General features: G+C 42.6%; 1 protein-coding gene across 1 annotated transcript in view; it reads left to right on the top strand.

Annotated features, from left to right (window-relative positions):
* Nucleotides 1-23,666, top strand: part of LGR6 (leucine rich repeat containing G protein-coupled receptor 6) — a 528,574-nt gene that overhangs the window by 320,006 nt on the left and 184,902 nt on the right. Inside the window, exon 5 of the mRNA XM_078644169.1 lies at nt 2,076-2,291. Coding sequence (XP_078500295.1) covers nt 2,076-2,291 — 216 coding nt within the window. The remainder of the gene's footprint in view (nt 1-2,075; nt 2,292-23,666) is intronic.

A 23,666-nucleotide genomic window follows, 5' to 3' on the forward strand; every position in this document is an offset into this window, starting at 1 on the left:
CGACGGTGAAGTCATGAGGATTGCATTTAGTGTGCCAGTTATGTTTTGCATAGCTATTATACGAGTTATGGATTGCAGTTCTAAATGTAACTTGCAAATGTCACCAGTTTATCAGGTTTAATTCTTAATCATACCTGTAGTTTAACTATGTTTTTAAGTCAATTTCTAATATAAAAAAAAATCTCTCTCTCTCTCTCAGTTCTGGTAGCGCCAGCAGTTTGTGAAATGTTTTAGATTTGGAAGTACTCAGAGAAGTAATGTTCAGATGTTTTGTATTTTGCATTTTAAGACCAGGGTCCTCTCTTTATCAAGCAAAAAATAGCTAGTGATGCCCCAGGCTCTCAGCAAGCGGTGCTATCTTCATCAGTGTGACTGATCCCGCCTCTCGTTTTCAGGAAGGAGCACACAGAGCTCTTTCTCTGTAGCAGCTGCACCTCTTAGGTGCTCACTTCATCTGACCATTAGGATCATGGAAGATTGTGAAGCCTACAGAAAGTTCTGCAAGACTACTTTGTTCTCTGTTTAGAGTCAATGTGTTGTGAGTTACTCGGTTCCAGTAGGCCACTGAGCAAACCTGCATCCTGCACCTAACATAACACACTGTATCACATAACACACCATCCGAGTGTTAGCGGTTTGACCAATACTGTTTTTGAGAAGTGGCCCCTGGGAGTTTAATCCATCGATCTGGGTGTCTTGGACACAATTCAACCTGCTCTCCCACAACTATCTTGGGACCCTCCACAGGGTCGAAACTCCTTCCCTTTGTATGTTGTATGTGTAGTGTGGAACTGTAAGAATGAGGTTTTAATGAGTGTGAATATTTGCAATGAATGACGAGATTCGGTTCCAGACTTCTGTTTTGGGATGTCTTATTTTCTGTATTCTTGTATGATACTTCAAAGATTTAACTTATGAAAATTTTGAATTTACACTTGGTTATAAATGTATGTGTTTTTTGTGATAATTTTTAAAGATATATATATAAAGCATAGATAAACTAAGCAAATGCACAATAAAAAGATTTTAAACTTTAAATCAGTTTGATGTATACAATAAAATGTTATGAAATGTGTTAAAGTGGATAAACATAGTGTGGGAGATGTGGCATCTTAGAACCTTACAGGTCTGATGTTAAATTAAATAGGTCGGTATAGAGGTCCCTTCTTTTCCTGGTTTGTTTCCCCCCCTCCTCTAGGACCTAAAAGCATTGCTTTAGGGGGGCCTTTCTCCTTCATTACCCTGCACCTAACATAATGCTCTGTATCACATAACACACCATCCGAGTATTAGCGGTGTGTATCGTTGTCTACTTCCATTATGTGCTGTGTTAGGAGTCTTAATGCGTTCTAGAAATGAGTATTAAGTTAGTTTTGTTGTGTGTAGTGCCCAATTTGGTCAGTGCTAGCGGTGGGTAAGGCACCCGTAGGGATGTCCGTGCCTATCCCGTCAAGAACTAGCAGTCTGTATACTGCCTCCGCTGGTGGTGGGTTCTTATAGGGCTGGCTCACTTAGCATTTTGTGTGCTGTCTTTATCAGGCAGTGGGTGTAGGGCCCACAAGTGGCAGTGTTTGCACTTTGTATGCTGATGAGAACCCATCGTTTCTATAGTCGATATTATCAGATTATTCAGGCAATGCAGAGGTGGCATCTTATGAGTGTAATCAGGGTAAGAAGTGAGCAATATTCTCAGGCACTGGATAGCAGTATTTGCTTTTTATACACTGTTCAGGGCTGTCAGTGTCAATGTAGTAGAAAGATTTGACATTGTCAGCACAAGCACTGAGTATTCTTTTAGTGTTGTCTGAGTTAACATTGACCATACTGTTAATTACAGTGATTGGTAATAGAAATATGCTGTTTTAGCAGTAACTAACATTGTAATGTTTTCAGTAAGTGCATAGAATACTATATTGAGCATTACAAGTTGTTTATGTGTATAATTGAACAGTCCTCAATCATTTTTCATACGCCAATACCACCATGGTTTTCAGAAGGGAAGATGCCCTCTGTCAGATTACTGGAACTCCTCCCTAATCTGTGCTTCTCTTCTTTCCCACTGTCCTCTCTTTCAGACGACTGGATGCCAACCTCATCTCTGTAGTGCCAGAAAGGAGCTTTGAGGGGCTGCGCTCCCTACGCCACCTATGGCTGGATGATAACGGGCTCACAGAGATTCCCGTCCGAGCTCTCAACAACTTGCCCGCTTTGCAAGCCATGACCCTGGCACTCAACCAGATTCAGCACATCCCAGACTATGCTTTCCAGAACCTCACCAGCCTCGTGGTGCTGTAAGATGTCTGCCTTTTCATTTACACATCAGTCTTGTATGTTGGTTTGTAGGCCACGACTGCAAAGTGCTACATGTTTAGAGTAAGACACTCATAAACTCAATGGGTCTCACTCTCTCTCTCAAGGCTCCGTGGCCCTTTCACCCTACACATTGTGTGATTTTTGTGGTTGGGGGCAAGTCGTAAACTACTCCAATCTGGTCTTCTCTCCATCCCAAAAATACAGCATCTGACCAGCACAGTCAATGGTTAAAGTTTAATTTCATGACCAATTGTACCTCTTATCCATTGTTGTCTGCAACTGCACCAGCAAGTTGCTCGTGGAACAATTCTTCAGTCACTGAAAGCTCATCTTTTGTGTAATCTGGCACCAGAGGGATTTTAAAACTGCTCATAGAATACCATTCAGCGATAAAGTAGAAATGAAATTGCCTCCTGTTGCATCCAACTGATTGAGCACAATAATCAGGCAAATTGAGTTTTCCCGACTTTGACATTGTGTATCATTTCTGTTTAAATGTAACAGACAGAGTAGGAGAATTAGAGAGTTAGTATGGGTGTACCTTAGATTGTTTCAGCCCATAGTCTATCACAATCAAATATTTGCATGATCGTATCGCTAAAGATGTAAACAGAATGCTGGGTGTTTCAGTATTATGCTAACACATACCTTGCATCTGCCACTCCCCCTCTCGCCCAATACTTTCATCTCTCTTGTCACTAGCCACCTCTCTCTTCAGTGCCCTATTCTCCTGTCATTGTTCACCTCTGTCACTCCCTTTTAGGAAAGACAGGAGTCATGTTAAGATGATACTCTCATTCGCTAGCGACTGGTACCACGACAGCCACCACCACACTGAGCGCTATTAAACAACAATGGTCCAAGACCTCTATAATTAAATAAATTGAGTTAATCAATACCAAATCCTACAAGTTTGGAGCACATACACATTAATCAGCTCCATCCAATTTATGCATGTATTTATAAAAACATATAAAGGCAACAGCATCCACTTCCAATTCAAGTACAATATTTTAATCTATTGTCTCAACAGCAAAAAATTATACATTTCAGTTTGTAAATCAGTACAAAATATTGGTTGCCCCGAACAGAGCGTGCAGCATAGCAAAGGGTGCCAATGAAGTTGTGAAGTGATAAGAGAAGAAAAGGAAAAAATTCAAAGAAGTGACATAAAATTCAAATAATTTTTCAAGAGCAGTAACGGATCCACAAATAACCGTTCTGCATAACCTAGCCACTTAATTAATGCAAAAAACTCTCTCTTTTTTTAAAACTTTTTTTTAAACTTGGGACAAAATTATATGTCATCAAATATCTGCACATAATTGTAGAGCGAAATATAGATGGTCCAGGTTTTTAATAGGGTGTCGACGTTTCGACTCGTCTTAGGGCCTTGCGGTTAGTTATGCCTGGGCCATGCGAGTCTTCATCAGGACATTAGAAACGGGGCAAACAGGTGTCTTATAGATGACCCCATCTGGGAGTCAAGGTGGTAATAATTCCCACATGAGACGGATTGTTCAAATCCAATCCTTAAGTTCTCTTCTAAGTGTGAAGGCACCAGTGTTTGATAGTTAAACAAGACTCTATCTAGTAGTCCAGTCTATGAGGGATTCCTCTTCCTCTCTTTTGATGTTTGTAGTCCAACACACGGAGGTGCACGCCGAACCAGTTATTCGTGCACCCAGGAGGCGTGTTATCAATCGGCACATCAGCTCCTTGGAAAACGCGAGTGCCTCAGCCCGGAAGCCTGTGTAGGACGCCACTCGCAAGTGGCGTCCTACACAGGCTTCCGGGCTGAGACAATCCGTCTCATGTGGGAATTATTACCACCTTGACTCCCAGATGGGGTCATCTATAAGACACCTGTTTGCCCCGTTTCGAATGTCCTGATGAAGACTCGCATGGCCCAGGCATAATTAACCGCAAGGCCCTGAGACGAGTCGAAACGTCGACACCCTATTAAAAACCTGGACCATCTATATTTCTCTCTACAATTATGTGCAGATATTGATGACATATAATTTTGTCCCAAGTTTTAAAAAAAAGAGAGTTTTTTGCATTAATTAAGTGGCTAGGTTATGCAGAACGGTTATTTGTGGGTCCGGTACTGCTCTTGAAAAATTATTTGAATTTTATGTCACTTCTTTGAATTTTTTCCTTTTCTTCTCTTATCACTTCACAACTTCATTGGCACCCTTTGCTATGCTGCACGCTCTGTTCGGGGCAACCAATATTTTGTACTGATTTACAAACTGAATTGTGTGATTTTTTGCTGTTGAGACAATAGATTAAAATATTGTACTTGAATTGGAAGTGGATGCTGTTGCCTTTATATGTTTTTATAAATACATGCATAAATTGGATGGAGCTGATTAATGTGTATGTGCTCCAAACTTGTAGGATTTGGTATTTATTAACTCAATTTATTTAATTATAGAGGTCTTGGACCATTGTTGTTTAATATCGATTGATACCCAGGTCCAGTACCTTATGGGTTACCCCATTACTTTAATGGCTACCACACTGAGCGCATCATCTATGACGTACTCACGTTCCAGAGACAACACTCAGTAAGCGAAAAATGCTCCCAAGGCTAATGCGATGCATATTAGCTCAACACTACAAAGCCTCCTCCCTATGGAAAGTCAAAATGGAAAGGAGAGAAAGAGCACCAATTCAACAAAAGAATACAAAGCAGGAAACGCCTCAAAGCAGGGGAGCAATGCAAGCCTCTGCAGCCCTGCAGTGCAGAGGGGATCAACCCTTTAAGGGCCCCATTTAGCACAGGGCCAATGAATATTTGTGAAAAATGCGAAGCTTGTCTGCCCCTCATCACATTGTGAAGCGGGAGGGCATCATTGTGCGTTAAACCACTGCCTAAAGGCTTGATGAAAACTATGAACACAAGGGAACAACAAAGAAAGCTCGAATTCTTAGCACACATAATTAGCAAAAACAATTATCTAAATCATGATAAAATGGCAAAAAAACAGTATTATTTGCACAAAAAATCATCAAACCCCTTGATACGTTTTATCGGATGTATGACGTTACAACGCATACTTTTACCACGCCTACCATTACCACGCAATTTTTACAACGCAGGATCCATTACAACGAAGTACCATTACCACGCAGGTATTTACAACGCATATACCTTTACAACGCATACAATTACAACGTAAGTATTGGTAAGTATATAATATTTTTTTAATTTAATTTAATTAAAATTAATATAATGTAATTTAATTTAATTAATTTAATTAATTTAATTTAATTTAATTTAATTTAATTTAATTAATTTAATTTAATCAATTTAATTTAATTTAATTTAAATTTAATTATATTTAATTTTTACCCTGTACCCTTTTACCCAAAAACCCAAAACTGACCCTTAATCTTAAAAATATCCCTTTACCCAAAAACCCAAAACTGACCCTAAACCCTAAAAATACCCCTTTACCCAAAAACCCAAAACTGACCCTAAACCCTAAAAATACCCTTTTACCCAAAAACCCAAAACTGACCCTGAACCCTAAAAATACCCCTTTACCCAAAAACTCAAAACTGACCCTAAACCCTAAAAATACCCCTTTACCCAAAAACCCAAAACTGACCCTGAACCCTAAAAATACCCCTTTACCCAAAAACTGAAAACTGACCCTGAACCCTAAAAATACCCCTTTACCCAAAAACTGAAAACTGACACTGAACCCTAAAAATACCCCTTTACCCAAAAACTGAAAACTGACCCTGAACCCTAAAAATACCCCTTTACCCAAAAACTGAAAACTGACCCTAAACCCTTAAAATACCCCTTTACCCAAAAACTGAAAACTGACCCTGAACCCTAAAAATACCCCTTTACCCAAAAACTGAAAACGGACCCTGAACCCTAAAAATACCCCTTTACCCAAAAACTGAAAACTGACCCTAAACCCTAAAAATACCCCTTTACCCAAAAACTGAAAACTGACCCTGAACCCTAAAAATACCCCTTTACCCAAAAACTGAAAACTGACCCTGAACCCTAAAAATACCCCTTTACCCAAAAACCCAAAACTGAGCCTGAACCCTAAAAATACCCCTTTACCAAAAAACCAAAACTGACCCTGAACCCTAAAAATACCCCTTTACCCAAAAACGCAAATAATATTTTTAATAAAATAATATACTTACCAATACTTACGTTGTAATGGTATGCGTTGTAAAAGTACCTGCGTTGTAAATACATGCGTGGTAATGGTATGCGTTGTAATAGATCCTGCGTTGTAAAAAATGCGTGGTAATGGTAGGTCGTGGTAAAAGTTGCGTTGTAAAGGTTGTATACCCGTTTTATCACATGTTGAACGCTCCACCACCAAAGTGTACTCCACAAGACCCCCATGGGAAATCGAAGAAGGTAGCGTTTCCCTGTCAGCAAATACTCCAGAACGTTGTGCAGATTTGGATACAGATTTCTCTACTCCTCAGGTATCAGGTGTCACAGGAAACCCCTTACTTAAACTATCAGGCTCCACCTGAAGACCCAAATCTCTGCAAAGTGTTGGAAGCTCTGACAACAGGAAATTTCCAGCTACATGCTCATTAGTAGTAGACCCAAAAGAACCTTCTTTCCTAACATCCACACCTGATGTGGGTAAACCCCGTTGTACGCCACTGAAGCCTTCATCATCTCCATCGTAAACATCCAGGTAAGGTGAAGTGCATTTCTCTACTCCAATAGGATGACCACACAGCACCTACCTTCTCAAATACCAATACCCCCATCACCCAGATCACAATTTTGTAACACTTAAATAACACTGCAGAGCTCAAAGAAGACATTCTCCACCTGTGGTACTTACAAAGTGTCTGGATGCGGACCCACTGCTGGTCTACATTAACTCTTGTGGTTCGCACACTATGCTTCTGGTCATAATGTCTTTTATAACAACTATGGGGCATATTTACAAGGGGTTGTCACCACCAGAGCGTCACTTTTTTGACTTTCTGGTGGCGATAACCCCTTTGCCTTATTTATAAGGTGTAGTTTAGCCACTTAACATGGATTGATGCCACATTTTAAATAAGGCCCCTATTCATGAGATCCTTAGCATGAAAGGAGCGGGCAATGGGTGTTGCAGTGGGCGTTCCACCGCAACACCCATTGCTTTTTGATGCTGTCCCCTATTTAAAAGGCTGGCGTAAATATGGGGCCGCGCCAAAAATAAGACCAGGGAAAACCTGGTCTTAAACTGGCACAACTAGGAGAAATTATTAATTTCTCCTCCTTTTGCTGTTTCCATGTCTGCAGCAAACATATAAAGAACAAATCACCATTAGTGATTGCTAATGTGCAGGAAGGTGTCCCTTCCTGCACATAATCAATCATTAGATAATGACGAGTTGCAACTTCTATATGTGCTGCATTCTGCAGGACATATAGAAGTTACAAATCGCCAGTAGTGATTGTTTACGTTTAGGAAGGGACACCTTTCTGCACACGTACAATCCTTTTCTGCAACACAGGCACCCTTGCAGTATGGGACAAGGGTGCCTGCGTTGGCACTAGGCAGCTAAATTTAGAGCCAGTGTTAGGGGAATCTCAGGGGTGCGCTGTATTGTTATAAATTCGGCTCATAAATGCATTTTTAGAATGTCAAAGTGCGGCGTTACCGATTGTGGTGTGACACCACACTCCGCCATTCTGTTGTGAATATTCCCATCTGTGTGATAAACAACCTCTTTCACACATCCGTCTCGGCCAAACTGACAACCTTGGAGCCAACTAACCACCAAGGATTACATTCGACATGGGCATCCTACCCGTCATAATTTAAAATAGAGAATACTCCATGGCGGGAAACATCGTTTACAACGCATGCGTTACGACGCGTGTCATTACAATGAATGTTTTACAACGCGAAATCTATTACAACGCATGCAATTACATCGTATAATCCATTACAATGCATTCCCTAAAGTAACGCCCCGGCGGAGTTATAATAGCAATTGCGTTGTAATGGATTATGAGTTGTAACAACATGCTTTGTAATGGATTTTGCAATGTAAAATATTCGTAGTAATGACACTCGTTGTAACGCATGCGTTGTAAAGTGTCATATTCATCCTTTCACCTTATCTGAAGTGAATTGTACCTCACCTTTACTGATAATAAATGAAGGTACTCCCTCCCTCTGAAATACTTAACCAAGGAATGCAAGTAACCTATCCCTGTGGGCCTTACTCATAACCTTCACCCAAGGACATCTTGAAAACAAACATCCATTGCAACAATTCCATCCTGTGCAACTTACCCACTGGCTCTATAATGTCTATAATGTCTAGAGCAAAACTTTCCCATTTTGCACTGTTCCACTCATAAGCTCTACTTGGTGGTCTTTACAGCCTTGAGAGATTTGACTGACTCAAGGCATTTCGCGCATTCTCTTACTGCTCTCGCTATATCATTTCTTGGCTACCAATACACATTTTAATTTCAGACTCAGTGCCCGATTCACAGAACTAACTTAAGACAAAATCCTACATTTACTATCATTTTGGTATTCACAGAAGGCACTTACACATTTTGGTATTCACAGAAGGCACTTACTCATTTCGGTATTCACAGAAGTTAGGAGTCCTAACTTTAGGACTCCTAAATGCCTTCTGTGAATACCGAAAGTCTTAAAGTTAGGCTTTTTCTCAGTTTATTAGTAGTAAAGTTAGGACTCCTAACTTTAGGACTCCTAAATGCCTTCTGTGAATACCGAAAGTCTTAAAGTTAGGATTTTTCTCAATTTAGTAGTAGTAAGGTTAGGACTCCTAACTTTAGGAATCCTAAATGCCTTCTGTGAATACCGAAAGTTTTAAAATTAGGATTTTTCTCACGAAAAATCCTAATTTTAAGACTTTCGGTATTCACAGAAGGCATTTAGGAGTCTTAAAGTTAGTACTCCTAACTTCTGTGAATACCGAAATGAGTAAGTGTCTTCTGTTAATACCAAAATGGGTAAGTGCCTTCTGTGAATACGAAAATGGTAGTAAGTTTAGGATTCTGTCTTAAATTAGTTCTGTGAATCGAGCCCTTAGTCTTTACAATTCCGAAATGCCCTTCATGACATAAAGATATAGAGGCAGATTTACAAGCCCTTTGCGCCACTTTTGCGTCATTTTTCCCATGTTAAAAGTGACACAAAAGTGGAGCAAGGGGCTTGTAAATAAGCCCCATAATCTTGCCCCTCAACGATTCCAGAGGCACCAACGTGTTGCCTATCAAAGAAATAACTAATCGCATTGTAACTTACTACATATCTCCCAGAATTACCTCTCGTTCCACAACTTGCCTTTCCTTGGTCACCCATGTTTCAAAAAAACTCGAAGCCTTTGGAAACACTAAATCCTTCTTGCGTTCCACCACCCATGTCTCTTTATCAAAAGCATGTACACCACCATCACACATAAGCGCCACCCACAAATCCTCTTGTAATGTGCACGTCAACCAAGATAGTAAATCAGTGATAATATTGTTTTCACCAAAGATATAACCATATATATAAAAATCTTGTAAGTGTAAGGAAAGAGGTGCTAATCATGTGGAAGCAGAGGAAGTAAATCCTGAGATTAAACTTTGGTTAAGGATTTGTGATCACATCTGATAATTGCTTTATCCAGATAAATGAATAAAAATACACTTAAGCCCAGGCACAAGCCAATGCCTTCCTCTCGAAAACGGTTCCACAGATGACAAAGATGTGAAAGCGAAGGCCAAAGTCACTTGCTACCCACTGCTATCATGTTGACAACACAGTACCTAATCCCATATTGTTATCTTCGGTGATGTAACTTCAGCAAAGTGGGATAAAACCCTGCAATGCAGGAGCATTACAAATATTTTTTAACTCAACTAAATTTCCTTCACAGTCATCTGACTCCAGAAGATCAGAATTAGCTTTCAGTAATTTCCTTAATCGACATGTCTTCACCTCAAAATTGACTACAAGATTTGAATAGAACTCCGTTTGCCCTAAAAATGACCTTAGTTCATCCCAAATCTGTGGGGCTGGCACATCCCTGCTAGCATTCAACAGTTTATCTTTCACCGTAATGACACTGCCACTGATGTCATGCCCCCAGTATGTGACCTGTTCTTGTGAAAACTTGAATTTGGCATATTCAGCCATCGAGCCATGTTCACATAATATGCTCAAAACCTTTCCAATGTGCAATCAGGATCAGGTTTGTTCTTGGCCATAACCAAAATGTTGTTTGGAAGAACCACATGTTCTTCATTTTCCCAAACAATTTGAACATGAGTCTTTGGAAAACCGTGTCTGCAAACCTTAAGTGAAACAGCATCCTTATAAATTGGAAACAACCAACTTGGGAGATAAAAATCAATATACTTTTTACGGTCCTCATATAACATAACCTGATGATAGGCTGCGGATAGATCAATGGTGGACAATACCGCTACACCCTTCACAAGTGAAAGCATCTCATTGATCTTTCGGATAGGAAATCTGCCAACTAAAATGCTATTATTCAAACCACAAAGCTCGACAGAGATTCTATCTATTTAGTTTTGATGGCTAAGTTACAAGTGGTTCAAACAAGATGTTCAGAATTATCACTGACCTTAAGAAATTAAACACATTTCCAGTTTTAAAAGTTAGCTGAGTTGGCTCACAATAGAACCCTAGTGCATTGTTTGGTACTGTCGAGCTAAAAAGAAAAGTAACATTTGTTACAGATTTGAGTCTAAATTAGGAATTGGTGGCACGGAGATACAACAAAGAGTGTGTCATGATATATCGCCCTCATTTGTTGGTCCCAACATTTGGAACTGTCTCCCCTTCTAATTACATGACACTACACACTTGAAAGTTTTAATGAACTTTAGTTGATGAAGCAATTTAATATCTGCTAAATTATCTTTTATTATGTGACTTTATATTCGGCATCCATATATTGTACATGAACAATAACTGCCTTGCTTCATGTCGTATGTACACCAGTGTTTGGTGCTATGTGTATTGTGGCATTTGGCATTCAATGGGAAATAAATTACTTTTACTGTTAGGAATAATGGTGATGCAATGTTAGAAATCACACATCTACTGGGACGTAATGCAGTTTCAATTCTTCAAAAACATAACTTAACAATATAGTAATCACAGTCAAAAGCAATGTTTTAGTAACAATGATATCTCTCACACATGTTAATGTATCTACCTGTTTTTTGTAGCAGGCACTCTGTTGGGATGGACATGTTTCATGCATGGTAAGCATGTGTGTATCCCTGCCATGAGTGCCTGACTGCATCTGATACTGGTATCCTGACTTTTTGCTTGGTCCTAGTGGCACACTAATCTGGTGTGTGCAGAGGCTTTGGCCTTTCCCTGGAACAGCAGGGCCCGGAAACCAATTCTGTGACCTGGAGGGGTGCACCAAGTGGCCCTGATAGTGGGTATAGCACTACTATACACGCTGCAGTGAGGCACAGAAGGCTGTGGTGGACAGTGTTCTTTGTTTTGTGAATCTGTAGTGTGACCAGAATATGTTCTCTTTGTCAGAGAGAGTGCATTCCACTGACCTCTATTGTGTAAAGCTCCACTATTACGTGAACTTCCAAAACCTTGCACCATCCTCTGTGCATGACGAGTGAGTGTGTGTGTGCAGTGAATGTGTAGTACTTATTTGGCAATAGGACTCTGTGTGTGTGTGTATGACTCAGAGAACTGGTGCGGGTGGTTCAGTATGTCAAAAGATGGAGGATGACAACAGCTTCCACAAACAGTGGAAGGGTATTGCCTGCATTCGGTGGCTGGGGGGAGGAAACCAAGACACTCAAGTGAAGGAAGAAGGAGACAGGAATTCCTTGAGAACTTCAATGAGTGCTTTGCTAGCAAAACGGCTGCTAATGAGTTCTTCCCGAGTACTGCCATTTGGCAGATGGCGGGGTGAGGTGTGGGACTGCAGTTTGTTGTTAAAGGTGAAGAATTATCTAAGGAATGCTAGTCCTTTTGTGTGTATCTGAGTGATGCTTCAGGAAGGCTGATGACAGCCAGAGATCTCACACTTCATTGTGCCCATGTTTTGAATGTTCCTACTTGGAGCAAGCCCCATTGTTATCTGCTGTTACAGCAATCATAGTGCACAAAGACTGTCTGTGGAACATCCAGAAACTGACATTTGAAGACAACAACCCAAACCAGTTCTGAAGCTCTAGACACTGGATCCACATCCTAAGTCTAGAAATTGTGTCTAAAAGTGGGATCCAAACCACCCCATTTTGTTCCAGTTCCAAGCATTTCTTGAGCAAGGACGTGAGTGCTTTGAATGTTAATCAAGTGGCTGCTTTTGACCAGGCCTGACATCATCTGAAATCTGCAGTTTCTGCTCGAGGAGCTGAGGGTCTTCCTCAAGTGCCTAGATGCCTTCCTGATTACTGAGATAGTGAAGGAGTATGCCTCGATCTGTAGGAGTATGTCTTGGGGGAGAAGCGCCGCATGTTCCCAGCTTGGGCACCACCCAGAGAAAGCTGACCACCTTGGAGACCGCACTGGAGAGACCCATGCTGTGAGTGGCACCGCTTGTCTCTCTGAGTAGTTACCATGTGAACTGCTCCAAGATTTTTGCAAGAACGTGCATCACTGCTTTGACTCGCAAACCGCTGTGAGGGGATTGTCACCCCTGAAGCTCAAAAGCCCTAATTGACCTGGAAGTAACAACTGTCAAAGACTCACCATCCTGGATGAATTGTTCCTGAGGCCACAACTGCCATACCTCAGCATCTGTCTGCACCTGACCGAGGAGGGTGTCCCTTGTGAAGATGAGTCCTTGTTTCACATGCCTCCTTCATCTATTGGGCCCTGTTCCAATGCATGGTCACTGCTGTAGCCCTGCAGAAGTGATGCCACTGCTGTAAGTCTGAGCATTAAAACTGCCCCCCTAACACCAACAAGCAGGTACAATTAGGGTTTAGCCTGCAACCAGATTGGTAGACTAGAAGAAACAGATTAATCTGTAATGTGGATTTAAGACTTTTTGCAAAGTCAACACAAGGGGTTAAAAGGCTTTGAACTGAGTTACTCATTTGATCAGCGGGTAAAGCAAATACTGGGAAAGGGGAGTAGCGTCTCACTGAAAATTGTAACGGATAACAACTCTGCACTTACATTCCTATTGAACTATTTAGTATTTCGTTTTGTTGTGAGACTAAAGTACTTTCTTTTAACTAAAAAGTAAGTGCTGGGCTGGACAAAGTATTATTATGTCTGATGGTTTACTTTTGGGTTCTGAGCATTTGTCCCTCACACTACCTCCCTGGGAGTCTTTGTGTTGCTCGCACTCATTACCCTGAAAGTAAAGTGCACAATGGGTTGTACTTTGCCGAGTTTGCAAAGTAATTGTCAAATAGACCCCAGTACACCAATGGCAAAAAACTTCAACCACCACATTTAGGGCCAGTAGCCCCTGCCTGCAGAGTGGCTCCCAGTAGGGATCCGACAGGCACTATTACATTTCAAACTGCTTCCTTTCTTATATAAATATAACAGATCACCTTTAGAATGTCCAAATCAATGCACTCATTGAGTAACTACACAATAAGAAAATTGTAGGAATAAACATTTGGTAGCTCTTTCAACTCTATTGTTCATGCTGCATCTCAGTGTTGCTATTGCAACTTCCTCTGCAATCTGAAAGATAAAGTGTAAAAAAGTTGAAAAGCATGTTTTTCCCCTTTGATAAGCACTTTAAAAGAATGCTTATCAGTAAAAGGAATGTGAAGAATCACACGGGATTCATCCATAGTTGACAGAGCATCCACTCTGGCCACTGGGTCATCTGAGAAACTAGGGTGCTGGCAAAAACCAGCATACTCGTTTTTCAATGGCTGTCGTAACTCCACCGTGGGAAGCCCTGGCTGTTAACAATGACTGTATCCTAGCAATCATGCAATGCCCATAGCCTTCGATGGACACCAACTTCGATATGTCATGACCACCAATATTAATAAGAACTTCCAGACTTCCATCCCCGGCTTCACTGAGCACAAAATCTCAATGGTGCTAGTAAGAATACAATGTTTCAGTGGAATGGTCGTGGGGCCACAGAAAAACAAAATAAGGCTAAGTAGATCCACCAGTCTTGTAAAATGGGTAATTTGGTTATAATCCATTTAAATACAATGGTATAGCTATTACATTCAAGATAATGGCAACACACCTACCTCCAACAGAATCCCGGGAATTCTGGTCATTAATGGAAGCATGGAGGTTGGTTCCGTGATAGTTCCAAAGTTGGCGTTAGGAGTAAGAGATCTAACACAGCACGTGTACAACGTACCGAATCTGAAAGAAGACTCGAGAAAACAGGAATGATGCAGCACGGGAGAGGACCCAGTCCAAGCTATCTCGGGAGTCGGAGACCCCAACAAGATTCAAATTGTTGAGCAATGAGTGTTTGCATCTTTACAGTGTCTCTGCCTAATAGGGCCTGAAGGAGGAACCGACTCCATGACCTATAGTAACAGGAGACATCTTTGATTGGGTACAAGTTTGATAACAGTGCAATGAATTTATAAGTAAGCCTCGCCATTTTGGAAAGGGAACCAAACTGGCCATGAGTCCCCTATCTCCAACTATGTCCTGGTTGTCGTCGCTTCCAGTTCCCCTGGTAGCTTACTCTTAATGGAACCCACCAACTTCAATCTATGGGCTATTGTAAAGTGTGTGAAAGGGCGAGATTTTGATCGATACCTTATATCTATTGATCCAAACCTCGATCTGGTCGACTGAACCTTTGTTGCCTGTCTTGGAAGAAAACAGTACACCTATCTGCAAGTTAGTTCACCCAATAAAGGACTCTACTCTCAAAGATCACGGACAACTTCTAGGTTTCAAAAGTTTATTGTAAAGATATAATGAGCTGCAAATACAGACATCTCAGAATGAGATTCACGAGATACACAGGTCCAATTACATACATGTGCTCTCGAAAAGCCCTCAGACGAGCAACAGAAATCACTAACACAAGTTCTAAGAACAATAAAGCTATCAGCATAGACGCATATCTCTCCTTCATTTAGGTTGGAGGAAAACACACACAGGTTAGGCGTCCCTACCCTGTTCTAGATGGTATCCCTACTTAACCAAATCCCAACCTAACAAAGGTGTCAGCAGTGAATGACCCCCAAGGGAAGTCACCCACTCTAAGTCTCTTGGTGAAAACCTAAAGTTCTCCAGTCATGACCCCTCTCTGCCTACCCATCCGCTCTCTAAAGGGTCCTCAGGTCTCTGCTCTAACTCCACCCAGGGGTGCTGTCCCTAATACAAAACAGTCAACAACATTTGAGACGCCCCTTGCGAAACGCCTCTCACGTGGTGCAACTTCAGGCTTTTTCCATGATGCTTTGTATTGGGCCTCAGACGTTAGAGTTGACCTTGCTTCTCAGACTCTTCTCCGGCCCGCTGATACCCCTTAAACATTCCAGAACCCTCCTCCATGTCTGGGCCGTCTACTGAACAGACCTCTATTCATTCATTTATAATTGGATCCCCCCTTTCCTGTTGCAGACAGATATCTGCCGCCAAGAACCCAACTCTCATAGACTTCTAAAAGAAATAGGCTTGCAACATTTCTCAGCCCAGACATGTACGTGTAAATCAATGCTAAAACATTTCAGGCCTACAATATTTCTCATTATGATTATAGCATTCAACTTCTTCATTTAATTAAAGCATGTTAATACTCTTATTCTATTATTCAGTAAACATTTCTATAAATCATGGCCCATTAATGCAATGACCAAAATTGTAATACAATCTGTGTCGTGAAAAGAACCACCTTTCCTCTTAGCTCCAGCTCTGGCCCTGAGGCCTACCACGTTCTGCTCTTAACCACATACCATCTTATGTTTTAGCAGCTTCACGACATGGATTCAAAAAAATAATCACATCTAATAAAGTCATATAATGTCACACATTTCTGTATTAGTTCCACTTCTACTTAAATCTCTACATTAGCTATACATTCAGAATATAATTGCAGATACTATTAGCACTCATGGCATTTCTCTTCATGATTTGTGCTTACTACAGGTAAGTGTGATGTACTCATACATTTAAATCAATTTGCGCTCTCTCAGTTCCCCCCTTTGATGACCTTTTGGGGTCATCACTAACATTTAAACTGCAGCTATTGCTGGCATTCTCTGCGCTTCCAGAGCTCTCAGACTCCTGTACTGATTATCTTGTATGGCAGCCAATCTCTGCAGCTGTTCTCTTTGGGCCCTTTCTGACCTTCTTGCTCTGTACCATTTGAATACCCTCACCAATCCCCACAATATTATCCCACAGATCAATACTATGATGATAGGCTTTAGGATATACCAAATAAAGCTTTTGCCTAAGGTGGAAAACCACCCTCCAACTGCACTCATTCCGTGGCCCACCTTTTCCCAGACATTTTCTCTACTCAAGTCTTCGATCTCCTTGTGAATATTAGTTATGTTCTTAATAACTTTCTCAAGGGGCTTCGAATTGTCTGGAATGTAAGTGCAACATTCCTGGACCTTCAAAGCCTTACAGACTCCGCCCTCTTTTGCTAATAGGACATCTAATGCAAGCCGATTTTGAAGAACCATAGCCCTTATCGATTGCATCTCTCCTTCTACTAGCATTAAGGACTGAGCAGTGCTGGCAGACAACCTGTCGACAACTGTTGCCAGTCGTCTAATTTTAACATCATTAAGGATTATTCCCAAAAGAGGGAACATAGCTCCAAAGACATCTCCAACCATTTCGGCATCACCTACATCTCTCCTTCCCCTCGATGATGTCTGACCCTCAATGATCACTAAGTCTTGTGCATGATATATTTTGGGGAAGACAATTGCCAAGTAACATGATCCATACCAGTTGTCAGGTAGTCTCACGTAAGCATTTCTTCCACATACAAAATACACATTTGGAATCACTTGCATTCCCTTCAGGAAATCCTTAGTGTAGTACTCTAAATTAAAAGCATGTTCACAGTCCACTTCTCCAACGTATACATTTTCATAATACGTTTTGGCTCGGTGAAGACATAACTTTCCTCTCTGCGCTTTATCTAAAGCTATTGGACCACTACTACCCTTTCTCTTGTGTGACTTCTCTTCCTCGGTCCAATCTATTTTCCCTTGTCCTGATTTTTTCAAAATCTTTTGTCTCCTGTAACGATCATCCACCTGCCCTATGAACTTCTTCTCGACTTCTGACACCTTGCATGTCAGGTTATTTCTACGGGCATGTGAAGTATCTAAGGTAATCCAAGGAATGAAGAACTTGGCCAATCTGTCTTCACTCTTCCAGTAATCCCATTTATTCATCTGCTTATAATTCGGGACTTCCGGCAACACTGAATCATAATTTGAGAAATAGTATTCAAAACTATCTCTCTCATAAAATATACTAAGCAATAAGCTACATGTAATGCCATATGTCAGAGGGAGGTGATGATAGCGAATTCCTTCATCTACAGACGCCGGCAACTGCATGCAGACGTAGCAATCCTTAACCTCCATGGCATCCACGTATTCATATAAAAGTTTAGCATAAGCATTTGACCTAAAGTCTCCTTGGGACTCGTCTACATGTAACCTGCGGGCTTCTGCAGCCAATAACGCTTTCTCTTGAGTGTTTTCCCTTTTCTCACCAGCAACAATAGGTGTAAGCGTTACTACAGAACTCACATCAGTTACCTTTACCTCTTCTTCATGTCCCTTTACATAAGAAATTGTTACCACTAAAGCTATTAATATTATCACTCCTACTATTAGTGTACCTATTATACATTTAGCTCTGCGGTTCGGGGTGCCGGCCTCCATTTCGTCAGACAATATAGTTCTCTCTTTATCCTTGCAAAAAGTTCTTTTCCTCTCGTTCCTTTACAGTCTCTTTTAAATCTTTTTTGTCTTTAGAATCCACACAGCTGGAGGCTGACAACCTTCTTCGCAAAAGTCCTTTAACAGTTCAAAAAGACAACCCTAGCCCTTCTCCATCAACTCAAGGGGTTCCCTAAAATTCTCTGCTTCCTGGGCGCTAGGTAATCTTCTTTTTCTGCTTGCTTTATTTACAAAGTCCTTTAACAGTCTACTATCAGATTTGTGGTTGCAGCTTCAATAGCATAGTTCAGTATTTCCAAGCGAAGATTGTGCTCTTCATGTGCTGTTATCGTTGTACCAAAGTCGGGGAATTGCAATTCTGTAAGAAACATATGTTTTAACTTGCTGAGGCGGGGAGGTCTGGGGAGCACGAATGTCAGCGACCCTTCTTGTTCGACACCGGGTACCAACAGTCGTATTTCCACGGTGATAATGGGCTCAGAACTGGACACCACCACCGCTCGGATCCTCCCTGTCTCCGGTTTCACAGACATTTGACGCCAGATATGTCCACTCAGGTGTGGAGTATCTTCTGTTAGGCACTCGCACTCTTCTTGACCTTCTTCGGTCGGGTGCTTCAGCGCCCTGAGCACCTTCTTCTGGATCTGAGTCTTCTGATATCGGAGGAAGGGTTAACTCTGGAGTTGACCTCAGGCTAGAGCTCCTTCTTTGCGGCCAATTTGCTTCTCCACGTGCCCTTCTACTCCTTCTCCTTCTGGTCTGTTCTCGCTCTCTTTCAGACCTGTCAGGGTCAGACTCGTACTCCCAGCTACTTTCTCCTTCTGTAGCGTCTTCTGTTTCGCTGTTGTACTGACCGTCCTCAGCTTGGTCAGACTCGTTCCCTGCTTCCGCTGGCACCTCTACAGCTTGGCTAGCCCCCTCTATGGCTTCTCGGTCCTCAGCTGGACGTCTATCCGAGAGAGGAGCTGTTTCCAGAGGTGCTGGAACCCTTTTCGTATGTGACGCGTGGATCCAATTGGGCAGGCCTCCCACCTTTACAGCCGTGTTTGTGATCAGGATGACCTGGAAGGGCCCACGCCAACGAATATCCAAGCAGCTTCTTCTCACATGTTTCTTCACCAGGACCCAGTCCCCAGGATACAGGTCATGGCAAGGGCCCTGGCACGCTGGAACCTCGGCAGCCTGCACCTGGAGGGACACAGAACGCATGGCGTCAGACAGCCCCTTACAATAGTCCAGGATCATATCATCTGTGATATTTAACAGTGCAGTAGCTGGGATAGATGGCAGCCTCATTGCTCTCCCCATTAACACCTCATGTGGTGACAACCCTGTTCTTCTGTCTGGGGTACTACGAAGGCTCATGAGAACTAATGGCAGGGCATCAGGCCAACTCAGGGTCGTTGAGGAGCACACTTTCGCTATTCTGGCCTTGATTGTGCCATTGATTTGTTCCACAATTCCTGAGGCTTCTGGTCGGTAACTGCAATGTAGCTTTTGGTCAATATTTAGTGCTACACAGATCATCTTCACAAGCTCGCTGTTAAAATGTGTTCCCCTATCTGATTCCAAAAAGGCCGGCACCCCGAAGCGAGGAATGAGTTCTCGAAGCAGTAACTTAGCCACTGTGAGGGTGTCGCACCTACGTGTAGGGTATGCCTCAACCCATCTGGAGAACACACAAACAACCACCAGGACATAGCGGAGGCGGTTGCACCTTGGCATTTCAATGAAATCTATCTGCATTCTATTGAATGGACCTCCAGACCTTCCTATGTGACTTAATGCAACTGGTGTTCTTTTCCCTACGTTCAGCTGCTGGCAGGTCACACAACGCTGGCACACTGCTTCTGCTGCTATTCTAAACTTAGGATTGTACCAAGTCTGTCTAAACACTCTCAGCATAGCATCTCTCCCTAAGTGTACGGGACCATGTATGAGTCTAGCCATTGGACTCACCATCTCATTGGGCAACACTGCTCTGCCGTCTGCTGAGACCCAAAAATGGGTCTCACCCATTACACATCCTGCCTTTTCCCATGTTTCTTTTTCAGAATCAGGAGCATTTTCTTGCATGGTTGACAGTTCATCCCAAGTATCAACAGTTTCCAGTATCATGGCTAATTCAGTTCTTACATTTATTCCACCCACATCCACCTCTGTGAAAGAGTAACCTTGTTCCGCGCAATACCGCGCAACTTCATCAGCATATCTATTGCCTTTCGAAACAAAGTCCTCATTTCTGGTATGTGCGATGCACTTCACAACTGCGATACTTGCTGGGCATTGCAATGCTTCTAACAACAGGCGCACAAACTCTCCATTGCGAATGGGAGAGCCTGAAGAAGTCATGAACCCTCTTTGAGACCATAACTGCCCGTAATCATGAACTACCCCATACCCATACTGGCTGTCGGTGTATATGGTAACTCGAATTTGATTGCCTGCTAAGCAAGCACGTGTCAGGGCGATAATCTCGGCTACCTGAGCGGAGTGTACTCCTTCCAGGCACCCAGCTTCCACAACTCCTTCAATTGTACAAACAGCATAAGCTGCTCTCAACTGCCCAACTTCGTCTCTTACACATGAGCCATCGACAAAGAAAACTTCGTCTGGGTCAGTCAGTGGCTCATCTACGATGTCGGGTCTGGGTTTGGTGCATAGTTCAGTCACATCGAGACAGTCATGGTCTGTATATTCATCATCATCATCGATATCATTTGGAAGTGGCATTAAGGTAGCAGGGTTCAAAACAGAGCATCTCTTGAGGGTCACGTTCTCTGCAGCAAGAATAACTTGCTCATAGCGCGTGAGCCTGCTATTGGTCAGATGCTGTGTTTTGGTCCTGGTCATCAACAGTTCAACAGAATGTGGCACGCACACCTCTAACGGGTGCCCCATGACAATATTTTCACATCTCTCAATGCTGACACCCGTTGCAGCAACGGATTTGAGACATCCGGGCAACGCTGCGGCTACTGGGTCTAAAGTAGCCGAGAAATAAGCAACTGGTCTACGGGCATTCCCATGGACCTGGACCAACACAGACAACGCACAACCCTCTCTCTCACAACAGTAAAGAAAAAATGGTTTATTGTAATCAGGCATTCCCAATGCCGGAGCACGACACAGGTCCTCTCGCAGCTGTAAGAATGCCATCAAACAGTCTTTGTCCCATGGTACCGGATCACTCACCTCTTTGTGCGTCAGTTTTTGCAAGGGCTTTGCTTTCAGTGAAAAGTTCACGATCCACTGTCGGCAATAACCCACCATCCCTAGGAACATCCTGACCTCTCTCTGTGTCTTAGGCGCATTCATTTTCATGATCGCCTCTATCCTGTCTGGTGACACCTTTCGTTTGCCTTTCTCAATTCTGTGTCCCAAGTACTGCACTTCTGTCAGGCAGTACTGCAATTTTCCCGGGGACACCTTGTGCCCATTGGCAGCTAGGTGATTTAACAAAGCAATGGAGTCTTCCCTGCAAGCTTCTTCTGTTTCTGACGCCACAAGGAGGTCGTCTATGTACTGGACCAGAACTGACTTCTGGGGCAGCACTAGACTTTCAAGATTTTTCTTCAGAAGCTGGTTAAAGATCGATGGACTCTCTGTATACCCTTGAGGGATACGACACCATGTTAGGACGCGATTTTCCAGCTTAAATGCGAAAAGAAAATGGCTATCTTCGTCCAAAGGGATCGAAAAGAAAGCCTGACAAAGATCGATCACAGTGAACCATTCTGCTTGGAATGGAATCTGAAACAGTATCACTGATGGATTCGGTACCACTGGACAACACGAAACGACTATGTTATTAATCTTTCGAAGGTCCTGTACTATCCGAAATTTCCCATTTGGTTTCTGCAGTCCCATAATCGGGGAGTTACATGGACTACCCACGATTTCTTTCAGTATTCCCTGTTTAATCATGGACTCGATCACGGGTTTTATGCCTGCAATCGTTTCTGGAGTCAATTTATACTGTGGTGTTCTTGGGAACTCAGCATGCGGTTTCACTACAATTTTCACTGGGTCCACCCCTTTGACCAATCCAATCTCTTCCCCAGTGAAATCCCATACTTCTGATGCCACTGTCTCTCTCAAGTCCCAGGGAAGCTCGTCTACTGTCAAAGTAGGGTACAGCTCCACACATATTCTTGAATTTGCAACTTTAAAATCTGCATCATCATCATTGGTCAATACCTCCACTCCCTGAGGTGTACAATATATAGTACAATTCAATTTACACAACAGGTCTCTTCCTAGCAGACACACAGGGCTTGAATCGCAAACCACAAACTGGTGCTCATCACTGTACTTCCCTATTTTCACCTGTACCAGTTCTGTCAATTGGCTGGTTATTCTCCTGTTTGCGACCCCTACCACCTGTATGGTCTCTCCAGACATGGGCAGGTCTGGAACTGCAGCTGATCTGATCGTGGACCTAGTGGCTCCTGTGTCCACCAGAAATGTCGTAGGGCACCCTGCTACTTCTGCTTCGACATAGGGTCCCCTCTGATCTACCTCTAAGGCTGCCCCGAGGGTGCAGTCTTCTCTTTCCACTCTCTGTCCGGTTAATGGGTCCACATAATAGCACTCTTCACCTTCCACAAACAGGGGCATTTGTCTATAGGTCTTACCCATGCTCCCTACTCGAGGAGGTTGCGGGAACTGGGCTCGGGGAGGAGCCCCCCCCCCCTTTGAGCACCTTTCCTTGGTATGGCGTTACCCCTCTTGTAGGCGCGCTCTGAACCTCTTCCTCCTCTATCTCTTGCTCTCCTATCTCTACATTGTAAGGGCACTCGCGTTTCCAATGCCCCAGCTCGTTGCACTGGTGGCACCTAGTCGTTTTCTTCAAGGTAGCGATGTCTATTCTGGGTCTAAAGGTGGAACTCTCCTCATTACCCTTGTTCTGACTGTACTGCTTCTTTCCTCCTGTACCTGTTCCTTGCTGCTGTTGCTGCGGTCCCCCTTTGCCTGCTGCTTGCATCTGTACCACCATCAACTTTTCTTTTAGTTTCTTAGCCTTGGAATCTATCTCATCACAGCAGTACCTGGCATATCTCAGTATTTCATCTAGGGGTTTAGTTTGCCAACAAATCGAGTGTTGCTGAATCATTAAACTAATATCCGGTCTCAGTCCCAGGACGAACTTGGACACAAATTGCCCTATATCTTTTGGATCCATTACATCCAAGCCGCTATACTGTTTAAACGCCTTCAGCAATCTCTCGTAATATTCATGAACTGTCTCTTTGGGTTCCTGTCTCGTTCGGTCTATTCTGACCCAATCTATGTCTTGCATTGGCACCTTCTCTTTCAGCCAAGTCATCACTCTCTCGAATTTTGCCATCACAATCTCGGACGGCCCATTAGTCTTGGCATCTCTCTCTGGCTCCGTTGTGGGCCACTCAGCGCTAACCTTGCATGCTGTCCACAGATCTCCTGGTACTACAATGTCAAACAGCGTGTTCAGATC

Source organism: Lissotriton helveticus, chromosome 5_1, assembly GCF_964261635.1.
Source record: "Lissotriton helveticus chromosome 5_1, aLisHel1.1, whole genome shotgun sequence".
In the NCBI taxonomy this organism is placed as follows: domain Eukaryota; kingdom Metazoa; phylum Chordata; class Amphibia; order Caudata; family Salamandridae; genus Lissotriton; species Lissotriton helveticus.